The sequence below is a fragment of the Amblyomma maculatum genome, chromosome 1 (genome assembly GCF_055883805.1).
Source record: "Amblyomma maculatum isolate TAMU_Amacu chromosome 1, ASM5588380v1, whole genome shotgun sequence".
NCBI lineage: Eukaryota > Metazoa > Arthropoda > Arachnida > Ixodida > Ixodidae > Amblyomma > Amblyomma maculatum.
In genome coordinates this window covers 248,478,551-248,505,985 of record NC_139344.1, presented here as the reverse complement: position 1 = coordinate 248,505,985, position 27,435 = coordinate 248,478,551, and the positions used below count along the sequence as shown (strand labels likewise).

The following is a 27,435-nucleotide window of genomic DNA, read 5'->3' as shown; positions in this document are numbered from 1 at the left end:
TTTGCTGCTTCTACTCCCTCTCCCGTCATTGACGGGGTGTGTCGCTGGTAGCGGTCGCATAATGCGGCTCTAAATTGGCTGCGGCATTACATTAGGATCGGGTAACTGCGTGATTTCAAACAAACTGCGTGTTTTTCATTAGGCTTCTTTCCGTGTATACCGTGTATCAAGGAAACCCGGGCGTCATTACATCAGTTCCTGTGAAAAGGTTCACTGTATTCGCGAGCAGTATGACTTCGGTTTGTTCAGATCGCGGGCCCTTCGTGAACAGAATTTGATTAAACTTGATCCGATGCTATCGGTGCCGAACTTCTAGAAGATGCGCCGAGCTGATACTGTTCGCTGGAAGTGTTAGGCTTAGGAGGCGGTTTTCTTGCGACTGGCAAAACTTGCTCCCGACCGTGTCAACTACTGTTGCAACGCTGCAGCGCGGTTTTTCAAACCCTTTCGACGAAAGCCGAGGATACAGTTATTTCTTTCATGACGTAAATGAGGCATCATAATGGCGAAATCCGCGCCGTGCGCGACAAGTACTGTGGGGAACGCGCAGATGATCGATGCCGCACTGAATCATTTCGTAGCATGAACACGGTCGGGTGTTTTTGGAAGCAATCGTTTTTGTAATTTTTTTCCGGCCCATAGATAATGTGGGAAGTGTGATCTCAGACACCATGATGCTCACTGTGCGAAAATAAAAAATAAATAAAAGTAAACCGCGGTATACACCGGTAGTGAGCAAACTATACGGTCAAGGTCCCAAATGCAGTTCTTTACAACATACGACTATGATCGCGTATACTGTACGTTCTCTACGATGTGTTTGCAAGAGCCTTAATCAGACAACCAATTTTTTAATGCCGTCCTATTTGCTCGCGCGCTCGTCTGTGTGTGCGCGCGCGTGTGTGTGTGTGTGTGTGTGTGTGTGTGTGTGTGTGTGTGTGTGTGTGTGTGTGTGTGTGTGTGTGTGTATGTGTGTGTGTGTGTGTGTGTGTGTGTGTGTGTGTGTGTGTGTGTGTGTGTGTGTGTGTGTGTGTGTGTGTGTGTGTGTGTGTGTGTGTGTGTGTGTGTGTGTGTGTGCGTGTGTGTGTGCGTGCGTGCGTGTGTGCGTGTGTGTGTGTGTGTGTGTGTGCGTGCGTGCGTGCGCGCTTTACCGACAGAATTGAAACACATACACGGTATTTTAACGCGATAACATTACAGGTACCATTCTCTTGAAAACCCGGCGCCAGCGATGTCGACCGTTGTGAGCAAAAAATAGCGGACAGTAAAGTGGTAGCTATATAGCAGTTGACATGAGCGGGCCCTTATTTCAGCGAGGGGTGGCTGTGTGACATGACATGGCCCATTTAGCAGGAGCTGCCCAAGTTCAGATGGGAAGTTTAGGGAAATCGAACTCTCCAGAACCATTCCGAGTTAGACATGCCCAATTAGGCCAGGCAGGCACGTTCGTGGGGCTTGGTAAAAGCGGTGCTTCATATCGGTGGCCTTTCACAAGATGTTTTCGCTCATGACAGTATGCTAATTAGTTTGTGCGAAATAAGGGATGCGCAAATCAAGAGATTAGTGATTAAGAGAGCGGTCAAGTGCATATGCACGAAACGGGATATCCTCAGGGTGGCTGCGGGCGGGAGCCGTTGACTCTATCTCGTCATATCCTTGAAGGCCGAGAGGAGCTTAGGCGTCCCCCTTTCGCGCAGTTCTTTAACGCACATGCCCAGAAGAACAAATTCCGGGAAAGAATTCTTGAATTTAATTTTTCACGTATTGTTAAGCTACACAATAATAGTCAATATATATCTGCAAGCTCTCTCGACGTGCTTGCTTTTTTTTTTTTTGCTATTTATTGTAAAAAATGTTGCCCAATGCTTCTACATGGCAGTTAAAACTGTCATTGAACACCACTATGCATCGGAAGCTTAGAAATCGCAACAATGTCCTACATCACACCGCCGTTTCCCCACGATTACAAGTACGTGCCAAGAAATATTGTTTCAAAGTGCAGTAAATGCTGACGCTTGGGCGCATTGTATGTCTGAATTCAAATGGGTTTTGAACACTCTGGAAATTTTGTTCTATGTCGCAAGGCGTACCTAAGCTACTGCTTCGTGTAGAGTGCAACCGGTATCGGAAGTGACAAGAACTCATATCCGCAGGCGACACTGCTGTTCGCTGTTGACGACGCGACGCGGCCATGCAGACTAAAACGTATAGGTCCTTTAAGCTACAAAAACAAGGGTTGACCCACATGTGGCTCTTCAGAAATACTTTCTCAGCACAAAGACAAAAGTTAATAATGAGATCGTGATGGAGCCATAAAGCATCACGTGCTGAAACTTGACGCTCCCAAAACAAAAAAGAACCAGAACGGGGTTATCTGGAAATAGCTTTTACCAAGCCTGAAATGATTGGACTGAAACTATTGCAATTGCAATAATATTTTTTCAGCCAAATCACAAGTGTTGCTTGGGGGCGCTTTACTGAATATATATATATATAAACGTAAAGGAGATGACAGACCGATTCGAGCTTCAACCCCCTCCCTATATATATGCATATATATCTCGTTACAAGCGACACTCTGTTACTAAAAATAATTTTTACAGGACCCGAAAGGAACTTCTTCACTATACTTGGAAGAGACACAATTAACCGAGGTACGCTCATACAACGCAGCTGACCCGTACCAACCCTTACGTGCTGCACTTTAGATTCCCCCAGCAAAATTCTGTTCCATATCAGTGTCTTTTTTGGTTGCGATATGTCAGGAACCGAGAAGGAGTGCCTCCTCTTGACTGGGAAGTCAAAATGTCGCTCTTGTTTCAGTCACACAGGAATGTGACGGCAGTGGCTGAAACAATGGGGACATTTTGACTTCCTAGTCAAGAGGAGGCACTCCTCCTCGGTTCCTGACATATCGCAACAAAACAGGACGCTGATATGGAACAGACTGTAGCTAAGGGAATATAAACTGTCGCACACACGAGTTGGTAAGAATTTTTAGTTACAAAAGACATCTTTTTCAGGTGCCTTGAGATATATATATATATACTATATACTGTAAAAGCTGCGATTCACACCCTTTCGAGCTTATATATAGATGACAGAAATCTAATAAGAAGCAGAAGAGAATAAGAAGAGAAGATATATATATATATATATATATATATATATATATATATATATATATATATATATATATATATATATATATATTTGAAGGAAAGAGGCCAACAGTCGGCGAGGCCGAGGAAAGCGTTGGGGATGGTACTTTTATGTCTTCTTTTTTTTTTTTTAATGTTTACTTGGATAATCACAGAAATTATTAATGTAATCTGATTAGGGGAAAGATAATTAAACACAAAGTAGAAGAAAAAACAACGTGCCGATGGTGGGAACCGAACCCACGACCTCCGAATATCGAATATCCGAATATATATATATATATATATATATATATATATATATATATATATATATATATATATATATATATATATATATATATATATATAATCTTCTCTGCTTCTTATTAGATTTCTGTCATCTATTAAGCTCAAAAGGGTGTGAATCGCAGCTTTTCGGCAGTTATTGAGTGAAGCCGCGCCTAGACACAAACAAGAAAATGTATCGGACCATGGCAGGAACGACGCACCGCAAAGCATTTGGAGGAGGCATATCATCCGTGCGGCGACTATGCACAAGACGGTTAACGAAGGAAAGATGCGAGAGTGTAAGCAAGATGCGAAGGTACAGCAACTGTTGGCAAAAAATTCTTCTAAAAGGAAAGAAGAGTGCTAACCCTTGGAATAGGAAAAGTGTTGATATGCACTCACAGTGCAGGCAATGGCAGAGTGCGTGTTCTCTTGAAGGCACAGCACTCGGGGCAACTTGCGCTTGTATTGATGAGTTTTGTTCAGAACTCTCGCTGAAGTAATCATTACCACTGACCTCTGTGAAATTACATAAATGGAGAGTGTAATTAACATGATTGAAGTTTCGGTCTCTTCCGCGCAGGACACGTCGTGTCCTACTGCGCACTTTTCTATACCGACGGGAGCTCGCACTTTAAGGTATTTTTTAAGGCAATAATATTTTTTCAGCCAAATCACAAGTGTTGCTTGGGGGCGCTTTACTGAATATATATATATATATATATATATAAACGTAAAGGAGATGACAGACCGATTCGAGCTTCAACCCCCTCCCTATATATATGCATATATATCTCGTTACAAGCGACACTCTGTTACTAAAAATAATTTTTACAGGACCCGAAAGGAACTTCTTCACTATACTTGGAAGAGACACAATTAACCGAGGTACGCTCATACAACGCAGCTGACCCGTACCAACCCTTACGTGCTGCACTTTAGATTCCCCCAGCAAAATTCTGTTCCATATCAGTGTCTTTTTTGGTTGCGATATGTCAGGAACCGAGAAGGAGTGCCTCCTCTTGACTGGGAAGTCAAAATGTCGCTCTTGTTTCAGTCACACAGGAATGTGACGGCAGTGGCTGAAACAATGGGGACATTTTGACTTCCTAGTCAAGAGGAGGCACTCCTCCTCGGTTCCTGACATATCGCAACAAAACAGGACGCTGATATGGAACAGACTGTAGCTAAGGGAATATAAACTGTCGCACACACGAGTTGGTAAGAATTTTTAGTTACAAAAGACATCTTTTTCAGGTGCCTTGAGATATATATATATACTATATACTGTAAAAGCTGCGATTCACACCCTTTCGAGCTTATATATAGATGACAGAAATCTAATAAGAAGCAGAAGAGAATAAGAAGAGAAGATATATATATATATATATATATATATATATATATATATATATTTGAAGGAAAGAGGCCAACAGTCGGCGAGGCCGAGGAAAGCGTTGGGGATGGTACTTTTATGTCTTCTTTTTTTTTTTTTTTAATGTTTACTTGGATAATCACAGAAATTATTAATGTAATCTGATTAGGGGAAAGATAATTAAACACAAAGTAGAAGAAAAAACAACGTGCCGATGGTGGGAACCGAACCCACGACCTCCGAATATCGAATATCCGAATATATATATATATATATAATCTTCTCTGCTTCTTATTAGATTTCTGTCATCTATTAAGCTCAAAAGGGTGTGAATCGCAGCTTTTCGGCAGTTATTGAGTGAAGCCGCGCCTAGACACAAACAAGAAAATGTATCGGACCATGGCAGGAACGACGCACCGCAAAGCATTTGGAGGAGGCATATCATCCGTGCGGCGACTATGCACAAGACGGTTAACGAAGGAAAGATGCGAGAGTGTAAGCAAGATGCGAAGGTACAGCAACTGTTGGCAAAAAATTCTTCTAAAAGGAAAGAAGAGTGCTAACCCTTGGAATAGGAAAAGTGTTGATATGCACTCACAGTGCAGGCAATGGCAGAGTGCGTGTTCTCTTGAAGGCACAGCACTCGGGGCAACTTGCGCTTGTATTGATGAGTTTTGTTCAGAACTCTCGCTGAAGTAATCATTACCACTGACCTCTGTGAAATTACATAAATGGAGAGTGTAATTAACATGATTGAAGTTTCGGTCTCTTCCGCGCAGGACACGTCGTGTCCTACTGCGCACTTTTCTATACCGACGGGAGCTCGCACTTTAAGGTCACCCCGAACAATCTGGACCGTTTAAAGCACGCCTAGTGACAGCCTGGTGACTGAGGCCGGCATACAGTTGTCCTTTCCATCGTTTGTGACGAGCGAATAAAAGGCTGAGACCTTGGGGGCCGCTCAAGAGTGCATGATCTGCCGAGCTCAAATGGCGCTTTCGGCGACGGGAGATTCTGGACTCTAGCACTGCCATTGTCTGACCGAATAAAGCGAGCAGAGCTAGAGGATCGAGCGCTCGGGCACTCCGCGAAGTCAGGAAGTGCGCACCGCGGCTACTTGTCAAACGCGCAGGAGAGCGAAACGTCTCGGCGACGAGCTGGGGCTGAGTGTGTACACTGGCGAAAAACGATAGGGAACGAAGATGACCGGGGGCGCTGGATCGCACGTGCTTGCGGCCAGGGGGGTGAGTTAAATAAGCACATTTGCAAGCACACGTACACGACGGAAAAGAACGGAATAAAGTATACGCGCAGGGGTTGATGCATTCTCAGCCAAAGAGATGAATCCAGTCTTACTGCAGTAATTGCTAGCAGATGGGGCCGGATCTATCTCCCTCGTCTCTGTTCAGTGTAAACGCATGTAGTCGTTTTTGTGTGCGCTGCTCTCGCTGAAAACAAGTTGCCTGTCTCGTCACACACTACTGCAGTGATAATTAGATCTGCAGCCTCCACTACATCCTGTGGATCGCGCCGAAGCTCCCACTCTCCGACGGCCACAACTTCGCTTCAGCGTACAACACTTAAAGCGGAAACGGGGTGCACTCGTGAGACTTGACGAAAGTAGTGATGACAGTGACTATGATGGTGGAGGCTGCAAAAGCTGACAGCGCAGTATTTCATGTACGGCGCAGATAGAATAACATTTCTGGGTGAAGTGTCCCCGTTTTCGTTCCTTTAACTTCATCCTTGAGGACTCGTTTAAACAACATAATACGGTGGATGAACTAATAAGTCGTTATCAATGATCCCAAGACGAGCGTTCATCATAGGTTGTCAGGGGGATCAACAGCGCCATTTATATGCCGAACTTCATCAGTCGCAGTCTTCAAGTTCAGAACTATTTGCTGGCTTTCTTGCTCGTATTCCCAGTGTATTATGTGAGGAAGGAGTGCAGAGTTGTAAACGTAATAATAAGAGCATTAATTATAACGTTACAAAAATATAAAGAACAAAAACAGCAGTGAACTCATGATTAAATAAAAAAATTGCTGATTTTCCGCACTAACTCTTAATTGGATGCAGCAGGATGCAAAGTATTCGCAACTTTCACGGGCTATAGGCGGCGCCACTGGAAATCCAATATGGCTGCCCTTAAGGTGATCCGGCTGTCACGCTTCAAGTGCGTTGTGCTGGGACGCTGGGTTACGTTTCCTGAAGCTGCATTAAAATATTCGCGCGAGTGTTCTGTGGTGCGAACGTATGCACGGCGTTGTCAGTCAGCGTATGCAAGCCCTTTGTGAGCATGCGTTGCAGGGGTGCGATACAAAGGACCCCTCGAGTGTGGCGGGTCAGGTATGTGAAACATCCTACTGCTGACTGTGTTGTGCGCAAGTACAACAGGTTCCCAGGCGACTCTAATCGCGCCACAAAGTGCTACAGAGAAACGTTCGACAATAAACATGCATATAGATAAAACTTTCCACTTTTATCCAGGGATCACGGGCACTCGCGAACTGCAGCATTTCAAGAAGTCGTGCTGTGCATTCACGCGCGTAGCACAGGCATGCCGAGCAGCCAGCCCCGAATTTTATGTGGCCAAAGTTTTTCCTTGACTTCAAAATATACGCCGTCGCATCGAAGTACCTACTACCCTGTTTGGGCACAAGAAAACATCACTACAAGGTAATAATGATGGTCTACTGTGATGACCTTAACCAACCTGTTTTACTTTTCTTTCTTTTTTTTCTTTCTTTTTTTTTTGCTGCACCTCTGATAGGCAGTGATTTTGACTTTCGCAAGTGATGACCCAGTGCTGACACAGACAATTTTTCGGGAACAGTTACTTGAAAAGCAAGACAGCTAGAGCGCCGGCTTTGAGAACAGTCTCAATGTGGAGTGCGAGTGTATGTTCCGTAACGTTCAATACATGCTCCTAATCTAGCGTTCATACGGCAGGTGCTGATTGCAAACACTGCATTCACTCAACCGGGTAGGAAACAAACATTCTTAATTTCTCAAACATGTGTGAGCCATGAATTGGTCGGCATCAAAAATGATATCAGGCAGGTATGGCTCGCAACTTACGCCAGTCTAACTTCTCACATCAAAAATGCGCACCGAAAACCGTCATAGCTTTAGTCGCAGTTTTTTTTTTTTTTTTTTTTTTTGCGAAACTTGGTTCTGCTCAGAATTTATAGCGGCAATGAAAAACGAGGCCCATGCATAACCCCAGAAATGAGATAGCTACGCCGCTCATACTGTCACTAAGGGGGTGTTTCTTTGTCGACCAGGATTTATCACAATGCTTTTCACGATAAAGTAACCGACTTGATCTTACCGAAATCTTAATTAACTTATTTATCCTCTCCTTCCGGGGCATATAATCTGGAGGTAACATGTGAAAGTTTATCCCGCCTTTGACCGTGCAGTCAGAACACATCGGTGTATGGAAGATTCGACTGCTTTTATGTTTTCCCCTCATACTACGCGTGCCCCACATACCAAAATAGAAGTTATATTATTAATCTATTGTCATGGCTGCGAGCCAAAGTCAACTCGAAAAGCAGTTACACACTACAGGAGCTGCAGTACCGAGCTCCACGTAAAGAATTTTCGCGGGAGACGCAGCAGCAAGCTGGAGGAGCACGAGCCGTTTCTGTACGTGAAAGTTGCGAATACCTCACCATGAGTCTTTCGAAGGTGCTTTCGTATTCGGGCACTTTTCGCGACTCCGTCGAATGCCCCTGTGCACATGCCTCATGATAAGTCTGAAATGTGCGGCTGGAGCAGGTCGCATACGCTGTTGCTGGAGATCGAAGTGAATTAAACATTCCCTCCAGGTTGGAAGTCTTTCCAGCTTTGAGCTGCTCAGTCATAGCTCGCGCTTGGAATTATAGAATGTTCGACGTTTTCTCACAACATAAAGAGGACCGTATTCTCAGATTATCTTCTCAGGCTGGTGTGTTTAGAATCTTAATAATGAAAGCCAACATGCGATATTTGAAAATGACGCCTCTACAGACAACGGTAAATGATGTCCCATTTCACCAGTATTAAGAGCGGTTGCAGTTCTCTGTGAAAAATAAGTAGGAAGATTGAAATCGGTTTTAGATGGGCTGGAAGGGGCAGTCACTGTCTAATTCCGCAGTGGACAACCAACCGCGCGGTAAGGGAAGAGATAGAGGGGGAGTGACAAAAGAAAAAAAAAAGTGCGGTATTGGAAGGCTTGGTGATATTTAATGAGCACTAGATATTAAAGGTCGGTATCTGGTCGAAAACATTCCTGCAGTTCTCTTTCTGACCAGTCATATTTCACCAGAACCGAAAGAAAGAAACGAGACCTTCGATACGCCCCAGGGGCTACAAGGGTACGTGATATTTGAGGTAACAAACTCTTTCTGCATTTGCCTTTCCTTCAGGCGGGTTCCAAGACAGGAAGATCCAATGTGTGCGAAAAGTTCATTCCCATGAGGCATGGACTTGAGATATTGATCCTAGAGCGAAAGCGATGACCACACTCCGATGCACACCAGCTCCAACTCTTCGCTAACCGCGGCGAGAGCCGAATATAGGTCAAAATCGACCTTTCGGATCACGCTATCATGTTACACTGAAGAAAACATTTGCACACAGCTTTCCGCGTCGTTGTAAAGGTCAAGGTGATCAAAACTTGAAATACACATAAATGTCTGCAGAGAGGCTTAATATGCCGAGTCGTCGCCCACTTACCCACGACCGGAAATTAATAGAAAACTTGGGGTGCGCCATGTCTCGAGAACCAAGAAAGAAAAAAAGGTATTGAGATGTCTAGAAAATAAGATTTTGTTTTTGTTTGCATTTAACGTGGTTTTAAAAAGTACTCAACTTTAATGACGAGATGTTATCTTTCTCGCAAAGCTCATGAAATTGTATTTTCATCATCATCAGCCTGACTATACCCACTGCAGGACTCCAATATTCCTCGAATATTAACTCGTTCCTGTGCTAGCTGCATTCACCTGACCCCTGCGAACTTCTTAACCTCATCCGCCCACCTAACTTTCTGCCGCCCCCTGCTACGCTTTCCTACCCTTGGAATCCAGTTTGTTACACTATGCGACCATCGGTTATCCTCTCTTCGCACTACATGTCCTGCCGATGGCCATTTCTTATTCTTGGTTTCCACGTCAAACTGTGTTTTACTGTGCGCGAAATTCACTGCTTGCATAGCGCGATCGAGCTAGGCCTGCAGCTAGGTCTAGGACCATTAGGAAGGAGTCATCTGACAATCGTTTGCGACTGCATCGGCGCTGATAGCCACCATAGCTGCATAACACGGTACAAAGTAATAGCGACCTCCTGTTTCGTATCGGGCGCGAAACCTTCGTTATCTCAATATTTTCTCTTCTGCACGAGCGTTCTTTGCACTTGTGGTCGCGCAAGTTTGGGAGGATGCGTGAACAAATTTTTCTCTGTCTCATCTGTCTCGCTTGCCCTTCTTTTTTTTTTTTCTTTTTTTTTTTCTGTCGCGACGTTCGAGGGGGTATTTTTCGCGAACTGCGAGGCCCCAAGGTTTAAGTTTTTCACGGGGTCGTTGTTGACTCGATGGGTTTGAGAGCATCGATATTTTGCCTAAATAGGAGAGGGAGAGGAGACGATCACACTGGGATGGGCTATGACTCGGGATATTATGGTTTGGGTGAGAATGCGAAAGCATTCAATGACCATCACTCACCTCTATGCGTACTATCTGTACAGACTCCGCACCTTACAGTTGGATAGCAGATGGATAGTTCTTGCGCAGAAATGTCAATAAATTTTGAGTCACCACCATAAGTTTGACTTCAAGGAAGATTGTGCCAGTGATATGCACGCAGTATCGTTGCGGTTACCAGCATTTCATAAACGGTTGTCCGCTTACTGTATCTTATATACCTTTAGACAAATGAAAATTTGAATGGCACAATGGCAGTGTCACGTGTGCAGTGTAAATTGTGACCCACTGTGTGATTCACGAGGACTTGTTTCTGAAGTTATAAACTTTTGATCACTCATATGTCTGCTGTCAACAGTACAAAACTCCAAAACTCGAGAGATACGCCTTCCGTGCAACCCGGGTGGGATGAAAACATTTGGGTAACCTCTCATTCATCGATGTGCGTCGATTCAGAGCGTGCAACGTACTGAAAAGTTGATTGAGCACGTGCTGGCGCGGGACATTCGCCAAGGCATTTTAATCACCATGCGTGACGCCTAGCTGCCTGCAGCCAGAACGCCAGGTTCTCGTGCGCGCGCTGTCGATAGCCACCGGCCTCTCTGCAATTTTACCAACACATGTGTCCCTTTTGTCCGAAAATCGGCTTCGAAGAAGGGTCGACGAACGGCGCGCTGGAATGTGGGGATGACATGCAGACAACGGACACACCGACGCCGTTGCAGGGATGCCGAGGGGTGGGGGAAAAGAAAAAAAAAAAGCCACAAGGTATCCAGGAAGGCCTCAGAAGGACGGTGGGGAGTTGACGCAGCCTCGCCTCCCGGGGGACGAATTCCTGCCAACGCGAAGATCGTTCGTTAGTTCTGCCCGTCACCGTACACTTATCGCCGTGCGGTCATCTCCAACCCCAAGCACCAGAATCACCGGCGTAGCGTCCAGATGCCACGGCGGTGAGCGAGGACATCCGTGCAGTTCCTAATTAAAGTTATTACTGGCTTTATTTGGTTTGTGCTCCATGCTCGCCACCCCGAACCGAAAAGAGCGATAAATGAGCAGCGACCTGAATTCCCTGCAACGCCCATATAAACGGCACTGTTTGAATTGAGTTTTCATAGTATTGCACATGTGGGCAAGCTGCTGAGAATCAAGCAACACAGGGTCGGTATGAGAACGAAATAAAATTTGATTTTTCACGCGCTCATCATTTTACTAGATTCCAGGGGAATGAGCGAAAGCAGCGGAACTGGCAGCGAGGAAGAAATGATACCGTACGACCGCTTCCAATTCGTGTGACCACTCATATGTCCATGCCCAAATGTCAATGCCCATTAACAATCGTGACAGGAAAAGTTCGCCCTGTGCCCATTCCAGCTCCAGCCGCCGACAACCTCCAAAATATATGCTCAAAATTTTAAAAGAAAAACAAGCCCTCAAAAGGGTCAAAAGCTACTACCCAAACCAGATGCCGCCATCAGTCCACAAAGTAAATAAAAAAAAAAAAAAAAAATATATATATATATATATATATATATATATATATATATATATATATATATATATCAGCGCTAAGCAATCTTTTCAACATTATACACGCTGTCTACATGTTGCAAACCGGAGACACTACTTAAAGAAAAGAAAAAAAAAAAGACAACATCAGCGACGGGGGCACGTGCTGCGCACGACACAATCTCTAAAAGTTCCTTCCCAAGCCCGCTCCCGCACTCTTGATGGTGCAGTAAAGTGAACTCTCGCAGAGTTGTTCATCTGCGAGTCGTTTTGTGTAGGCTCAACACACGCAGAGCAGCCTAAAACTCTTCGCGGCGCCGTGTCGGCTAACTGGCCCCTGTGTTCGGCAGCACAGCGGGCGTCACCAAGGCGGGCAGCCAGGAGGAGCGCTCGCCGCCGCTTCCCGGAATGCCCATGGGGGAGTCGGGGAGCTGGACAGGCGCGCGGGAAACGCACAGGGCACCCGCCCTTCCGAACTCTGGGTATACGCCGCACAGAGGAGCCGGCGCGCAGCTCCGTGGACGGCGACGGGTCGGGTTACAGAAAGCGGTTTGCAGCAGGGCCTGTTTCTTATCGTAAAGAAAGCCATATTCGGCGGCCACGGGCTGTGCCGGTTGCCTGGCTCCTGGAAACTTGGAAAATGCCTCGCTCTGGAAGTTCCGCCCTGTTGTTGGCTGTCCATTTGTGACAGAGAGCATGGAGGAAAAGATCAGAAAGAGATGGGATGTCCAACGGACTGGTAGGGTAATAAATTGTCGCTTCGCGAGCTTTTACCTCTCTAGAGCGCTTGGTTTTAAGAAGTGCATTTAGCGCCCATTGTCGGCGCCGAACCGTGGAGAATACGGAGGCGAGCCAAAGGCGAACCTAATGCGAACCTGAACGCAGTTTCGTGGGTCACCCCCTAGGGCCTACATGCCTCCTGCAGCTGTATTAGGGCGTGCATCAACAAGCGTTTTCCTTCACTCCGCGCCGGTTTCGTGATGCAAAAGTGAAAAAAGCGCAGCACTATTTCACTCTCCTTGGACACCTCCAACGAGCGTCAACACAGATGAACTTCCGCAATACTTAAAAGGTGCTAATTTTGCTAAACCACCTGACTCATCAAACGCGCCGTCAGAGAAGACACGAGTCAATGAAGCAATGAGATGCCTTTGAGCGCCTTCCGTTCATCATTACATGCTGACATCCGCTAGGTCGAGATCAAGTATTTGGCACTCGTGTATTTTCCAGTGCCCCGTAGCAATGACTCAGTGCTAACGCTGCTGGTCAATATCGAATCCAGCTTGCGGAGGCCGCGTTTCCATGGAGAGGAAATGCAAACGTGTACCTGTAGATGTTATTATCAGTAATATTACACAGCAAAGAACACCCAGAGAGTGTAAATTAATCAAGAGCCATTCCATGGTATGGTGCCGCATATACAAAGAGCTCTTCATTTCCCGCTAAAGATATTACACTCCTGTGGTATATTCCGTAAGTATCGGGATGAACTTTGCTTAATTTGGCCGTATTTTGTAAGAAACCATTCTCTACCTCTCGTTTCGAATCCACATTTGGCACGCTGACGTTGGTCACTGTTGTTCGATGTCGTAACTGCGGATTTCAAGAGTCCGTGGGAAGCGACCGGACTGTTACGTCATTGGCGTCTGGACTTTGCCATTGGCTGCATATCGCAGCCAATGATTAACCGGTGAGTGAACAGCGGATAGAAACTAATAGCTGCCAGGAACGCATAGACGGTTTCTCCGTTATTTACCGATTGTTTCTGAACAATTTATTACCTGCCAAGCGCAGCGTGGCTTAACCTATCCAAAAAGTACTTTCGAAAAAAGCAGCCGGGAGAAAAGTATTGAAACGTACCTTAGTAGCATCATTTCTACTTAGTTCTTTCCACGCTAATATCCTGCTGCGTACCGTCCTATGGTGACAGTAATTTGAGCGAGGAAGCAACTGCAGTGAATTAGAAAAAAAAAAAAAAAGGAATACTTAGGCACCGCCAAACGATTGACGCGACAGCGTGCGTTTTTCCGACACGTTCGGCGACCTTGGCGCGGTGCCAGGTCGCGGAAACGGCGTGCCCTTTTGGCGCAACGAGCTGTATGAGCTATCGCGTAAAATTAGAAGGGATTTAATTCGAATTAAGCCAATTAATACGTGCGAAAACACTCTTTCGCATGGTGGTATGATTTCGTTTAGCGGTTTTGGCATTGAGAGATGGGTACAGAGTTTGGTAAAGTGTTAAGCGTCTTTAATTGGTTTGGTATTTAGGAAAGGCGCTGTATCTGTCTCACTTCTAGGTGGACATCTGCGCTTACAATTGACTATATGCAACTGGAGGCATATGCCACTGGTTCGGACCCCTATCACGTACTAGCCTACAATGGATGCTAAACCGGATAAACGGTATGTTATACCACGCTGAACGCTGCGTAAAGAACGGGTGCATGGATTTTTTTTTTATACGAAATCCCGTGCGTGTTTTTTCACACACGTATGGATCGATGTCCGGCCATGGCGACGTTTTTTCCGCGGAACTTGCTGTGTATACGCTGTGACGTAAAAAGCCCGCTTTAATAAGAGTTCCCTTAGCAAAAGAAGCCTTACAGAAGCAGTAAGCACGAATGAAGTACCTTTCGTTTTGCATCGCAGGGGAAGATGCGACGATCGCTTTTTTCGGTCGCAGGCACAGCTTTTTTTTTAAATAATAATAATAATAATAATAATAATAATAATAATAATAATAATAATAATAATAATAATAATAATAATAATAATAATAATAATAATAATAATAATAATAATAATAATAATCTAAATATATTAAATGATTTTAAAGAAAAAAATCCAAGCTGTACACATTATTAACATGAGAAAATAACGGCCGATTTTGTCCCCTCTAAAGTTTTGAAAAAAAAAACAAGAAAAACAAAATGCCACATACGATACCACGTTGTACCATGCCAGTACTTAAGTGGTTCCCTATATTTTTCCCCCCCTTGCCGCTCAATTAAAGCTTTCCAAATAAACGCTGCTCTTGCCGAGAATATACGTTGCAGCTTTTTGCGACAATACAATTGTCGCATCTCCTATGCGCCTCGCTCATACTTCCTCGAAGCGCGATCGACGCATTTTATTTTGATGAATTCATCTCATATTTCATGGATTTTAATCAACAAGAAATAAATCTATGAAATATGCGAAATGATGCAAATCTCATGCGTAACGAATCTTGGCTATAATGGTTTTCTTTTCTTACATGGTGGCATATTGCGGATTTTCTCAAAACTTTCCCAACTCATACCTCGCAAGTTAACCTGGTTAGTAAATTCAAGAAATACATTCCAATATTTGCTTAAAAGTTGTAACTGCTGCGCAGTGTTAGGTACTAATAACCAGACAGAACATGTTAGCTAAATATAAGATAACATCCAGCTGTGCTTGCGGTCAATGGGCGCTAAAAAGTATGCCTTGCTGATGTGAGCTAAAATACACATATTGGACAACTTTGATTTCTATCTTTGAATCCAGCTATCATTTCAAAATAACGTAAACGTCGATATTGACGATTTCCGCGTATAACGCAGGGGCTCTGAGTTATTTATCGATGAGAAACCGTTATCGGTGTTTAGTTCCATGTAACGATGGAGGCAATGCATTTAAAAACCTACTTTGTGCGCTAACCCCGCGCACTCCTCTCAAAAATCAGGTGACTCAGTGAAAATCAGCCGTATAGCGAGCGGCGGTCACTCGTTTCAAAACATAGTTGTGCGGGCCTTACATCTCTCTACTGGGCAACAAGGAACCGATCTCTCAAAAACAAGTGCAAATGCAAAGACGAAAACATTTACACGGTGAGGAAATTCCGGTGATATCACTTATTGCTCTATTTATAACGCCGCTTTTATGAGAGACCCGGTTGAGGCCGAGTCCCGCACTGCGCGTAACGATCGCAGCTAGGAGAACCGAGAAGTAGATCGAGACACTGCTGAGCCACGGAGTTTTCCTGGTCAATCCTGAGTCATCCTCCTCCGCTGGCGATGACAACGCGCGCAACGTCGGTGCGAAGCTCTTCCCGTCAGCAGTGAGAGCAACGCGCTCAGCCAACGCATCTGGCAAGAGTCGGCGAAGCGTCGGTGAGCGCCGCTCTACGTCACTGGCACGCGTCTCCTCCTCAGCCAATGAGAAAAGTTTGGGGGCGCGACGTCACGCCGCGGCGCGGCTTACCGTGGGCCGGCCTCCGAGCGTGCGTCGATCGGCGTGCGCCGGCCGGCAGTCGCAGAGAAGCTTGGCGTTAGGTGGGTCGTCGGCACGCGCGTTGTCGCCTTGTCCGTGCTGCGGGACTGGTGAAGGATAACCGCGCCGTGACGGCATCATGCTCAAGCACGTGCACACGTCGACAACCACTTTGTCTCCTTTCCGCTGCATCAAGCCGCAAGCCAACGATGCTCTGAGCCTCAACAGCAGCGTGAGCTTCGGCAGCGGAGGCGCCGAGCAGCTGTCGTCGCGATCGTCGAGCACGAGCAGCCTGCACGAGGCGCTGCCGCCCAGGAAGGTCAGTCTGCTCCACTTGGGTGTTCTATGTCCGCCGTGTCCAGTGGTGGAGCACAAGCACGCCTCAGGATTCGTATCGGCGTGAGAGCTGCGGTGCACGTGCCTTTTGTGAGCGCGGCTGAGCTGTCACTGCCAATCGCTGCGAGGGCGCAACAACGCCCTCGGGGCCGAATCTTGTGTTTATGCTCGACCCCTGGAAATTGGCTGTATAGATGTGCTTGCTTGGGCCACGCACGACAATCAGTTTTGCTCGCATGCAAACGAGGATGCACTCACTTATATGCGAGTGCTGCACGCAAAGTGCTCGATGAGGTTGCCACTTGGAATGTCTCGTTGACAGGGGCTTGTTTCGAAGTGCATGGCTGTTTTCTATCATGGACGAGTTCGCGGCCGTAAAAATTACTTTCTAGATGTCTTGTAATCGTGAACTTTCAAAGGCAAAGATTGGATAAATACCTTAACTACTTAGCGAATAACAGGAAAGACGAAAAAAAAAAAAAAAAAAAAACCACTTCTCACCCCATGCTGTAGGCGGCGTGAAAAACAGGAAGGAAAAAATACACCTCCCATCCCGTGCTTTCGGCGGCTGTAAGAGCAGCGTATTTACTTCTTTGCTAGCTAGAGGGGATTCTGTTTGGAGAAGACATGTTTGCTTTAGCGCGGCCGGTCCTTTCCATCGGCTCCCCACGCTTCCCCCTGAGTGCGGTTTTTGAGGGGACGACAGGGAGGCGCCGCGGAGGAGTTTTGTCTTTGGCGCCGCCGGCTGGAATGGTTTCCCCAAGCTGGCAGGTCGATGGGGGCGGAACAGAGGGGAACTTCAAGGACGCAGGCTTCGAAGGGGGATCAGTGCAGGCCAGTCTTTGTTCCGCGTACGGCCAGTCTCCACATGCCGTGCCGCCGTGCTTGAACGGGCCTGAGGCATTAGCTGTTCGTTTTCTTGTGCGTACACACATTTTCAAATGTTCAGAGACGGGGTGTCTGATTCTAAGCCATGTAGTGGTGCTCCTGTAGCATTCGTGGACGTCTTTATGGAGGGAGCAGGGCCATAGGTTTTTGCCTTCAGGAGGTTTACAAGAGTGATGATGCATCACAATTTACCAGCCTTACGATACGTCTCAAAACCATTGAGCTACAATCTTCTGATAAAGGGCATGCATATGCTTGGAGAGGCTTCCACTAAGCAAGAAAACTGGGGGTTGGGTTAGGACAAATATTTGGGCTACCCTCGTTTCTTGAAAAATTCTCTGCGCCCTGTGCAGGCGTTATGCATGTCCCAGCAATATAACAGGGAGCAACCCAGTTTGACGAAATGACGATTTCATGGGGTATTTCGTTAGTTACTAAGTCGAAGACGATTGATTAGAAAAGAAAAAAAGTGCTTCTCACACAAACATATAGAGTAATCATTGAGTGAATGTTTTGTTGTTTTTTTTTCCTTTCTTATTACGGGGAGCTGTACGATTACAAAAGCGCTAGCATGCTTGCTGCTTGACCGTCTGCTTCGCCAGCCACGAAGCGAGATTATTTGGAGGGACTGTGTCAACAATATGTAACGCACTGGTTCGGTGTTAATCACGCGACTGACATTCCGACCTCGGTGTTCTGCACGCGACGTCGATGGAACGCCGCTAATGCTTGCAACTGAAAGGATAACAAAAAATTGCGTGTGTTCCCAGCTTGGTTTCCGCGCTGATGTTTCGCCATTTGAGGAATTTGGAACTTGCGCTGCAGATTCTGCGCTGAGGCAGAACTCCAAAATTGCTGCATGCTCCCACGATGTGCCGATACTGCCCGTGCGTCCGACCTCAACGCACGGACGGTGTCTGTGAAAGTGCATGTGATGTAATTGGTGCACACACGTCACCCGAGTATAAATCTATTATAGCGTATGCTTTTTTGTCGACTTCAGTTTTTTTTTTTTCTTCTTCTGGGCCGATGCTGTCAAGCGAGATGTAATCGTCCGAAAGGAACCCGATCAGTCGTTTCTCTATGCATTCAAATTTGCGCTGCTAATCCTTGTCTGTGTGTGCGAGCCGCGTTTACGCGTCAGTGAAGTTCTCGCGGAAGGCGCTGGGAATCGAATGCGTCTGTCGAGCGCGCAACCCCTGAGAGGGGGCTGGCGCGACTTGATGGTGCTTTCGACATGTGCCGTTTCGTCTGGCGTTAAAGCCGTTCACGCGCAGGGGGAGGACCCGGCGGAAACAAAAGGACAGCGAGGATACCCGCCTTTTATGCACCGAGAGCTCCGTTTGCAGCTGTTACGCACACCGGCGACTACCGTTCGCGCGACCCCGTTTGTCCGCAAGGCGGTAGTCGTTTGTGTATATAGGCTTTTGGCCGCTGGGCGCCGGCCGCACAATGTAAGCACACACGATTCGGACCGCTAATGTTTCGTGCGCCTTGTTTTTGCAAACTGTGTTTGCTGGCCAGCCCACGGAAGATATTGTCTCCCAGTCATTGGGAATGGCTCCCGTGCCGCAATGCCGCCACATGCCTGATGGCACGCAACAGCTTTCGCAACTGCCCGCATGTGGCGCGCGGCAGCGCCTCTGGTCCTTGCGTCCAGCTTGCCCTTCCGTTCCAGGGGGATATGCACGGGGAGTTTTCACAGCTTGGCAGCTGCCCCGATAGCCTCCGCCTGCGCGACATCATTTTGAAGTGTTCGTTGCCTTTCAAAGCGCTTTAAAGAAAAAAACATCGCATGCTCGAGGTGTGTTCCCGTGTCGCATTATAATTTATACGTTCATTGGTGCGCGCATTGTGAATAGAATTTCGGATGACACAGCTAAAAAGCCGAATAACGCAGAGAGGTGAGGCGAGGGCAGGCAGAATTGTGGAGATGTACTACCCCTTTCTAGATCTAGAATGTGTTTTATGTTTCAAAACTGCTCGCACTGAATTATTCCTATGCATGCTGCCCATGAGTTTCCTTTGCATTGTAACGGCCGCCATCATTGATGGTATCAGTGAAAGCACGTCATTTCAAACGGTAGATGTTGTCAGGTCAGAAGAACGGCTACAGCTGTCGAGATGCTTTCCCACAGCGACTTTCATTACGGTTAGGAATGATGTGGAGGGGGTGTGCGCGAGAGTGCGGCCGCCTCTGCTGCATGCAGAAGTGTACCATGACAATCGGGCCGCGTGGTCCCATTTATGGCCTTCCTGACAGCTAACCATACTACGGGGCCAAAACACTACAAACTCCTCCTTAAAGCGTACTTGTGGTCTCTTGTCGCGCATCGTATCAACCGCCTTGAAGTCGCCGGTGTGGCGCCTCCAGTCTCTCCGCTTATCTGTTGTTGCCTTGTGGACACAGATAACGAAGGAGAAAGAAGTGAGGCTAAGGCAGCACTTATATTGCCACCGTCGTGAACGGAAGTCGAAGAGATGGAATCCTTTTTATTTTCTCACCTGGAGTACTTTCGTATTGCTATTTATATCGCTACTGCGGACCTTGTATAGATCTCATGATGCATCTTTCAGGACGTGAAGAGGAATTAAACTTGTCGGAAACAGTGGCGGATTTACGCCTCCGCCCCTTCTTTTTTAAAGCGGTTACGTTAAAGGCCCTGTTCGCCGAAAATTCGGCGTCGGCGGCCCTCCGCCCGCGTTGTGAGCGAAAAATCATGAGCGTAGCGCCGGCAGGCGGTAGCTGGCACCTTACATGGCCGGGCAAGGGTTGGCTGACATTACTTTTGGCAGGAGCTACCAACTCGGGTTTCTCCTTTCAAATGGGCGGGTGATATCAGAATCAGCCTGCCAGGACCCTTACGTTCACGTTACCCCTATAGGCCGCTAAGGCACGTTCATACGGTTTGTTTTAAGCGGCGCTTTATACGCTATCGCGTCATACATACCCTTAAAGGCAGTGTCCCCGACATTTTTTTTTTTTTTTTTAAAGCGTTGTATGGACAAGTTGCATCGCGGAAATATAGGACCTCACATCCCCCAGTCATCTGCTCGGATAGTCACCAGTTAGTTAATCCGCCCCAAACCTTGCCGACCATCGCGAATGAGGAAAGATGACTGGTTCGATCTGCAGGAACTGAAGTGCAGCCCGAAAGTCCATTAACGACCGCTCATTCGCAGCGTTGCAACGAAGCAGCCGTTGTCCCAGTGTGCAGGAGCGAGGAAGTCGCGGTTCTCTATTCGTAGTCAGGATGTAGTGCCGACTCACACGGGATGAAGCGAATTTCGGTCAAGATGTGAGTAGTATATCAGTTTAACACACCCCGCTATCGTGCGCGGCGATGGTATAACTCTGCTTCCTTCCGAGCTTGCGTAACTGCGAACAGTCGGAGGAACTGGTTGCGAGAGAGCGCCTGTCTCTGCCGTCGCGTGAGTCACGCTTGTTTTTGTCGGTGTCGCGTTTTTTCCACTCTCACGAGGAATGTACATTGGTCGCTCGCTTTGCGTCGAGAAGTTCCGCAAAGCCAGTACAAGGCTGCGTTATATTCAGCGACGTCTATTTGACCTTCGCGCCGGAACGTTCGCGTTTTGTAATCTGCAAACTGGGAAAATCGACCAACTCTTGTCGCTAAAAAGTTTCGGGTCAGTTACTAACCAGGACTATTACGATGGATACCTTCCGCAGTGGCTCAGTGGCAGCGGCGTTAGGTTGTCGAACCCAAGGTAGCAGGTTTGATTCAGGCCGTGGTAGCACTTTTGGATACTCAAAGGACGGACGTGTGCTGCGCGATGTCGGTAAACGTTAAAGCCTAATGCACGAAGCCCCCCACACTGCAGTGTCCCTCATAACCCGCGCTCCAGTTGTGTGCATCAATCTGCGCGAGTTGCTGCTGTTCTCGTCGTTTCTTACTTAACGCCTTTAACTGGAATAATGAGGCGGTTGCAGTTCGCTCTGAACATAGAGGAGGGTATACATGCCCTGGAAACGTGCTACTGTGATACACACCGTGTGCTATAGTTTCCCAGGTACCCCGGGTGCCGTGAGATAACTCCCGACGGCATTGCCAGGCGACGCGGGACGTAAAGACACTGGGAAAAACCATTTTACGCGCTCAGCGATGCGTTGATCTCGAGAGCGATTCCCTGTCGCGCGAAGGCGGTTTTATCCCCGCTGTAACAAAATAGCTGCTGGGCTGTCCCGAGCTTGTCGATACTGCCATCGGCTCTGGCAAAATGAGCGCTCCCCGTGGACAGAAGGTTGACCCTGAAAGCCGCGCTCGAAAACGCCCGAGGCCCGCACCGGGCTCTGGTTTTTAATTGCGGCTACCGGCGCTTCGACCGTTGCTGCTGGCCGTTCTGTCCGCACAAGCGGCCAGTCGAATACGTGCGCACAACTCACCTCGGTCGCGCGTTTAGAAAAACGCGTCCCGTGGGAAAAGACCGCAGCGGTGTCACGCGCGCTCGGGCGGTCGGCGCGCCCCAATTGGGAGCGAGCCTCCGCTTTCTTTCAAGCGGTCTTGGACACGTTCCACGTCTCATTCGTCTGTCACCGGCTCGGACGCATACGCGCGGAGAGATTTGGACGAGGGGCGAGCAATGAGCGCGGTTTCGCTGTGGGCCGCCGCGGCGGCGTTTGTCGCGTGCTGGAGGCCGTTGCTGCGCTGCACGCCTCGTCTTCCCCCCTGGCGTCCACCTCTCGTCGGCGTTGGTTGAAGCGCCATTTGCGGCCGACGCGCGTGCCTCATTCATCGGGGAGCCCTTGGAGGCTCTCTCCTCCGTGGGCACGATTCGCGGATGAATGCCACCTCGTAATGAGCCTGGGCTATGGGGAAATGTTCTCTCTTTCTGCGCGTCCAAGGGCGCACGAGCCGCTGGTGTGGGTCGCCACGGAGCCTACACGTTTTTTCGGTGTCCCTGTTGGCGCCACAGGCCGCGAATTGTGCTGCGTGGGAATCCGAGGACTGGCCGCACCGTTCCTTTTTTAGCGTAGCATAGGCTGCATTCCTTCCCCCTGTTATTCAGCCTTGCCCTCCCACAGTCTTAATGCTTGTTGCCATGATATCTCCCCCCCGCTTAAAAACCGTGCTTTTAGAGCTCAGCAGATGACGGGGATGTCCTGTTGGACGCCTTGAGCCTCGAGTGGATTTCTCAGGCTTCGGTGTCAGACAACTTGGTCCTGACAATGCCGGGATAGCGTACATTGGCCTGAATGAACAGCGTGCCTCTGCACTGCGCGTATCGCGTTTTAAGTTCAGCGCACGCCTGACAGCCGGAATATGTCCATGTTCAGCCATGCTGGCTCGCTACTCTGACAGTGTCATCACTGACATCACCTCATATTTACCTCATAACGTCTGCCGGTGCGTTCAGGTGACGGTGCTTGAATGAAGGCACTTTATAAGGGCCGTGTTAAACATTTACGAAGACGCAGGTGTGAATGAGACAAATTATTTCCGTGCAGTCCCGAACTCTAATGACCAGAAATGTCTGAATGGCCCCAAGAGGGTAACAACACCATTTGACGGTGTCGCTAGACAGTGCTGTAATTTTATTTTATTTTTTCTCCAACGATACGTATCCCGCAAACTATTACTGCTTATAGTACGGGCAACGTGAGACGAAAAAAACTACGCGTATTTCCACTCCAGATGCTCTCTCCCCCTTGCGTTTCTTGTGCTTTGTACTGAAGTTTTTTCTTAGACAGAGCCTTATCTGTCGTATAGCAACCTCATTCTGTCTTGCCCAGAATCATGGCCGCAACGATTTTCATGGCAGTGGTTCTCCAGGCCTATACGTTCGTTTTGATAGCAGATTTTGGAGGAAGTGATGGCTCCCGCGTTGAAAGCCTGCCTTTGCGGTTCGAAGAGTCGCGTGTAATTAGCCCGCGGTTCTCGATCGCTCCGAGCACCTTAGAGCGCCAGGCATGGTCTATTTCACTAGGTGCGCGTCATCACTGCTGCCATACTGGTCGCCAATGGCCCGATGTCTCGGTTCATGAGCGGGCGGTCGGTTGTGTCCGCCGACAGCGAGTGGACGCACCTGTCCGCGAGGCGGCGCGCAGGGAACCGTTTCACCGTGCCGCGGGGCATCGGCAAACGTCGCGGACCGCGCCGACGACAAGGGGCGCGGATCCGCAAGAGCAACCGCGCGGGACGAAGCCCCGAAGGGATTCTTATTTCGCCGCGGATCTATTGTGAGATCATTCGCGACCGTTGTGTTTGTGTTCGCACTGGCCTAGTCTCTGGGATGTACAAACTTTTCTGGGCTAGGGCGGGCCGTGGGGGGACTGTGGTGCGGTCGACGAATAGCGAGATGGTGTGTGTGCGTGTGTGTGTGTGTTTAAGCAGTTCCCGTTCGCCCGCGCTGTACCACCGAAACATTTGCGTACACTGATATAGCCAGCGCCGCTGCCCCCGTTGTTGTTTTAGGACGCCATTCGTGCGGATTCGTTCGATCTTCGAAGAAAATTCAGGCCGCGACGGCCGCATTTCGACGGAGGCGCGCTAAATACAAAGGACGTCCATGTGCCGTGCGATGTCGGCGTGCGGTAACGAATCGGAGATGGTGGTCCGATATTAACCCGGAGCCCTCCACTGCGGCGCCCCTTTTTTTTAATTTCCTTTATTCGTTCCCTTATGTCACGGTTCGCATATCCGCCGAGAGCGGCTTTTACTGCGCATTTCTTCTCGTAACCTCCTCGTCCACGCATTCTATTCCCAAATGGAGTCATTGGGTTCAGCGGCACCTAATATGGTGGCCAGCAGACGCTCTGTTCTCATGTCCTGTTTCAGCGTGAAGCGCACTCTACGATGCGACTTACAGTTGGCGGAAACGTTGCGCGGAAAACCTGCACCGAGTCCTAGCGCTGTATGCACGCTGTTCAGTCACCCCTCTACCATCTTCTAGGCGCCTTAACAGAGAATATTAGCTAAACATGTTACTGGACCGGTTCCCTTCCGGCGTTCTTGGCTGTACGCTGGGCCGTTTCCGTCGCCTTCGTGCGTTGCAAAAATGGTTCTCGTTTGGGTGATGCCCGTGGCGTGGGGAGGATGGACGGCGCGTGCTGCTGGTGTGCTGGGGAGTGGAAGGAGGAAGAGGGCAATTTGGGGCCCTTGTGTTTCGTGCCGTCTGGTCGTAATTGAGGCTGCGGCGGCGCGCGCTTGACACTCGGCGAAGAGTGGCCGCCGCGCTGGTGGGGCCGAGCTTCTCCAGAAGCGCCGCAGCTGCAGGACATTGGCCCTGGGGACGCACACGATACGCGGCCGACAAGAGGAGCGGCTCGTCCCCAGCGGATGAGTTTTGTTCCTCCTTGATGCTCGCTTCCCCTCGCCGAAGGCTTTGTCTCTTCCCGGCGCTATATATATATATATATATATATATATATATATATATATATATATATATAACGGCATGTAAGAGGCTCACTGCATCGGCTTCCTGCCTTGACGCAGCTCGTTGCAATAGGGCTGCGAGGCCCTACGTCATGCTTCCCTGCCCCTCTCTGTCTTTTAGCGCCGCTCATGTCGCTGCTGTAGAGAGGATTAGTCGCACTCAGTTGACAGGAAGCGGGAGGAAAGCGTCTCACGCGAAAATGGCGAAAATGCTCATTTTGTGTCGCTCCGCCAAGCGCCTTTTCCGTTGCTCTGTTTTATGTGGTCTAGAGCAACAGTTGGAAACTGCAAGCAGCACGGTAGGTTTGCCTCTGCAGGCCGTATTTTCTCGACGCCTTCGGATTTTGGAGGAGAATGCTGCAGTCCGGACATGATTGTTGGATTGGAGAAATTTTCCGAGGGAAGGAAAGGCGTCCTATTTGTCTCTCTCGGCGGGCGCATCAACCGCACCATAGGAGAGGAGGGCAAGAGAAAATGGCCCCGTGATTGGGAGCAGCGGATTACTTGAGGCCACCGATGGAGTTATGGGCACGGACGTCCGCTGCAGACACAGTTAGCGTTGATGGAGAGGAGGTAGTGATGAACGGAAATGCGCAGTGACTGATACATTCTGGCTGGACCCTTAAATCGTAATGTGGGGGAAGGGACGAATAGGGGGAGGGAGAGAGAGCAAAGTGTCGCCACTAACCATGAACGCTGTACTGTGTGAGTGGGTCGGTGTGACAGTGCTTATAGTCAGGATTGAAAGGAAAGTTTGATTGATTGATTGATTGAATTTCTAAGTTTTATTTAGACAAGCTTTGTCTGAGAAAGACAGGCCGTAGCCAGTCGTAGTAATCACAGAGCACGACCTGGGGCATGGAAAGAACGAGACTGAACAGTTCCACAGTGAGCGCTCGCTTGCCGTGTTTGCGCATATTTGTGTTCAGATGACCAGTGACAGCGAAAACTGGTGTCGTTAACCTTTCGGCAGTGCTAACTGTGCAACCTTTCACTGCACCCTGCACAGAGGATGGGAGGCCGCGAAGCATGAAATAGAAGGAACCTCAATGAAAATTTCATGACGATGCGCCGTGCATGACAGAAACCTGCTCTAAAAACAGCCGCGCGAAGCGAAAATGTATGTGAGACCCGCGCTCTCTGCGGCCTTGCCATGCATGGAAGACTACGCGAACGGCCACGGCGTACGTTTGCCGTAGGCCTTGCATTTCGGCCTTGTGGCATTGAGAATAAATGCATTATGCCATCGCCGTGGCTTGCTGCACTCTGAGGACGGTTGCCCGTACTTTGCGCATAATATGTGGGGAGAGTGATCTCGGCGCGTAACCCCGTCTCCGTTTGTGACGCAAATGGGAAGACACATTTGAGCTGGTAAATATGACTCGGCCTATACAGGCCATACCGAACGCTCAGTCATTCATCGTGGTTCCACAAGTGAATAACCCGTCGTCTAGGCTCCTGTGCTTCCGTTGTGATGCCGGATGTCGTCACGCGCAGCATGCTCTGGAAAAAAAAAAAAGAAAAAAAAAAAGATCTTGGCAGCTTAAACGGCACCAGTGAAAATTCGCTCGTAAGGAATGAGTGAGGGAACGTGAAGAAACGCTCCCCATCCGTGTGCTGGTCGATGCAATACTGACTACACTAACTGCCTCCCTGTCAGCACTGCGTTGCGCGCTGAACGACCCGTGTCTTTCCGCTAGGGGCTTGCCGATCAGCGGGCCCGCAGATAGGCCGCCGGAGCAGCGATTGGGCGCGTAATTGCCGGTAAGCCGTCGATTAGCGGCCGCTTTGGCTGTCAACGGGGCGCCTCGCGACCGCCCATTGAGTGTTCTCCCGCGGCTCCCTATCCTCCGCCAGCTACCCGTTGGGCAGGACAAGAGCGGAACGTGAAGTGCTTTCATTCAGCGGTAACAAGCTCAGCGTAGTGGGATACAATGCGATTGTACACTGCAGGGTGGCGATTGTGCCGGCGCGTCCGGCGACTCGATGGCCGCCAAGGATGGCGGCGCGGACGGCCCTGCCCTTGTCACGTGCCTCTCTGACCGGGTCGCGGTGTGCGACACGTCTCCATCCGAGATGCATAGGCGTCGCCCTGTCGCCTGGTACGGTTCTGGTCTAGATCGCGCGTGTCGCGAAGACGGCCCCCTCGCCTCGTTTTCGGGCCGCAGACCGGTCCAGGAAGGACAGCCGCTGGCCGCGACGACCCGCGGCCGGATTCGAACGCGCCGTGTATGTGGGACGCGCTAACTACCGCGTTGGGCTCAGGGCGTCATCTTCGACGCCCGCCCTCTGCCACCGTGCGATTGCGGTGGTGGGCAAGATTGCCGCGACCGGCGCGATTTTCATACACCCGTGGCAGCGTCCCCGCGTGGGCGTTTCCTTGCCTGCGCGTGCAAGCTTGTTATGCGGGAAGCGCGAAAGCTCTCGTGATTTGCCTGCCGAGCCAGAGGAACGGCGGCGGGTCAGCGGCCCTTGGCGCCTTGTTTCCGTCCGCTCGTCACGACGTGGTCGCCCCCGTCTGACTGCCGTCTGCGCGCTCATATGAGGTCACGCGCGCGGCCGACCTTCGGCGCCCGATCG

The 27,435-nt window shown here is 48.9% G+C and overlaps 1 protein-coding gene across 2 annotated transcripts in view; it reads left to right on the top strand.

Annotated features, from left to right (window-relative positions):
* Positions 1–16,262: 16,262 nt before the first annotated feature.
* rau (RA domain-containing protein rau) overlaps positions 16,263–27,435 on the top strand; it is a 69,706-nt gene continuing 58,533 nt past the window's right edge. The window contains exon 1 of one of the 2 annotated variants that reach the window (XM_084590811.1): positions 16,263–16,556. In XM_084590811.1, coding sequence (XP_084446937.1) covers positions 16,377–16,556 — 180 coding nt within the window. In that variant the 5' untranslated portion in view covers positions 16,263–16,376. The remainder of the gene's footprint in view (positions 16,557–27,435) is intronic. The other variant, XM_084590812.1, reaches the window with a different exon arrangement.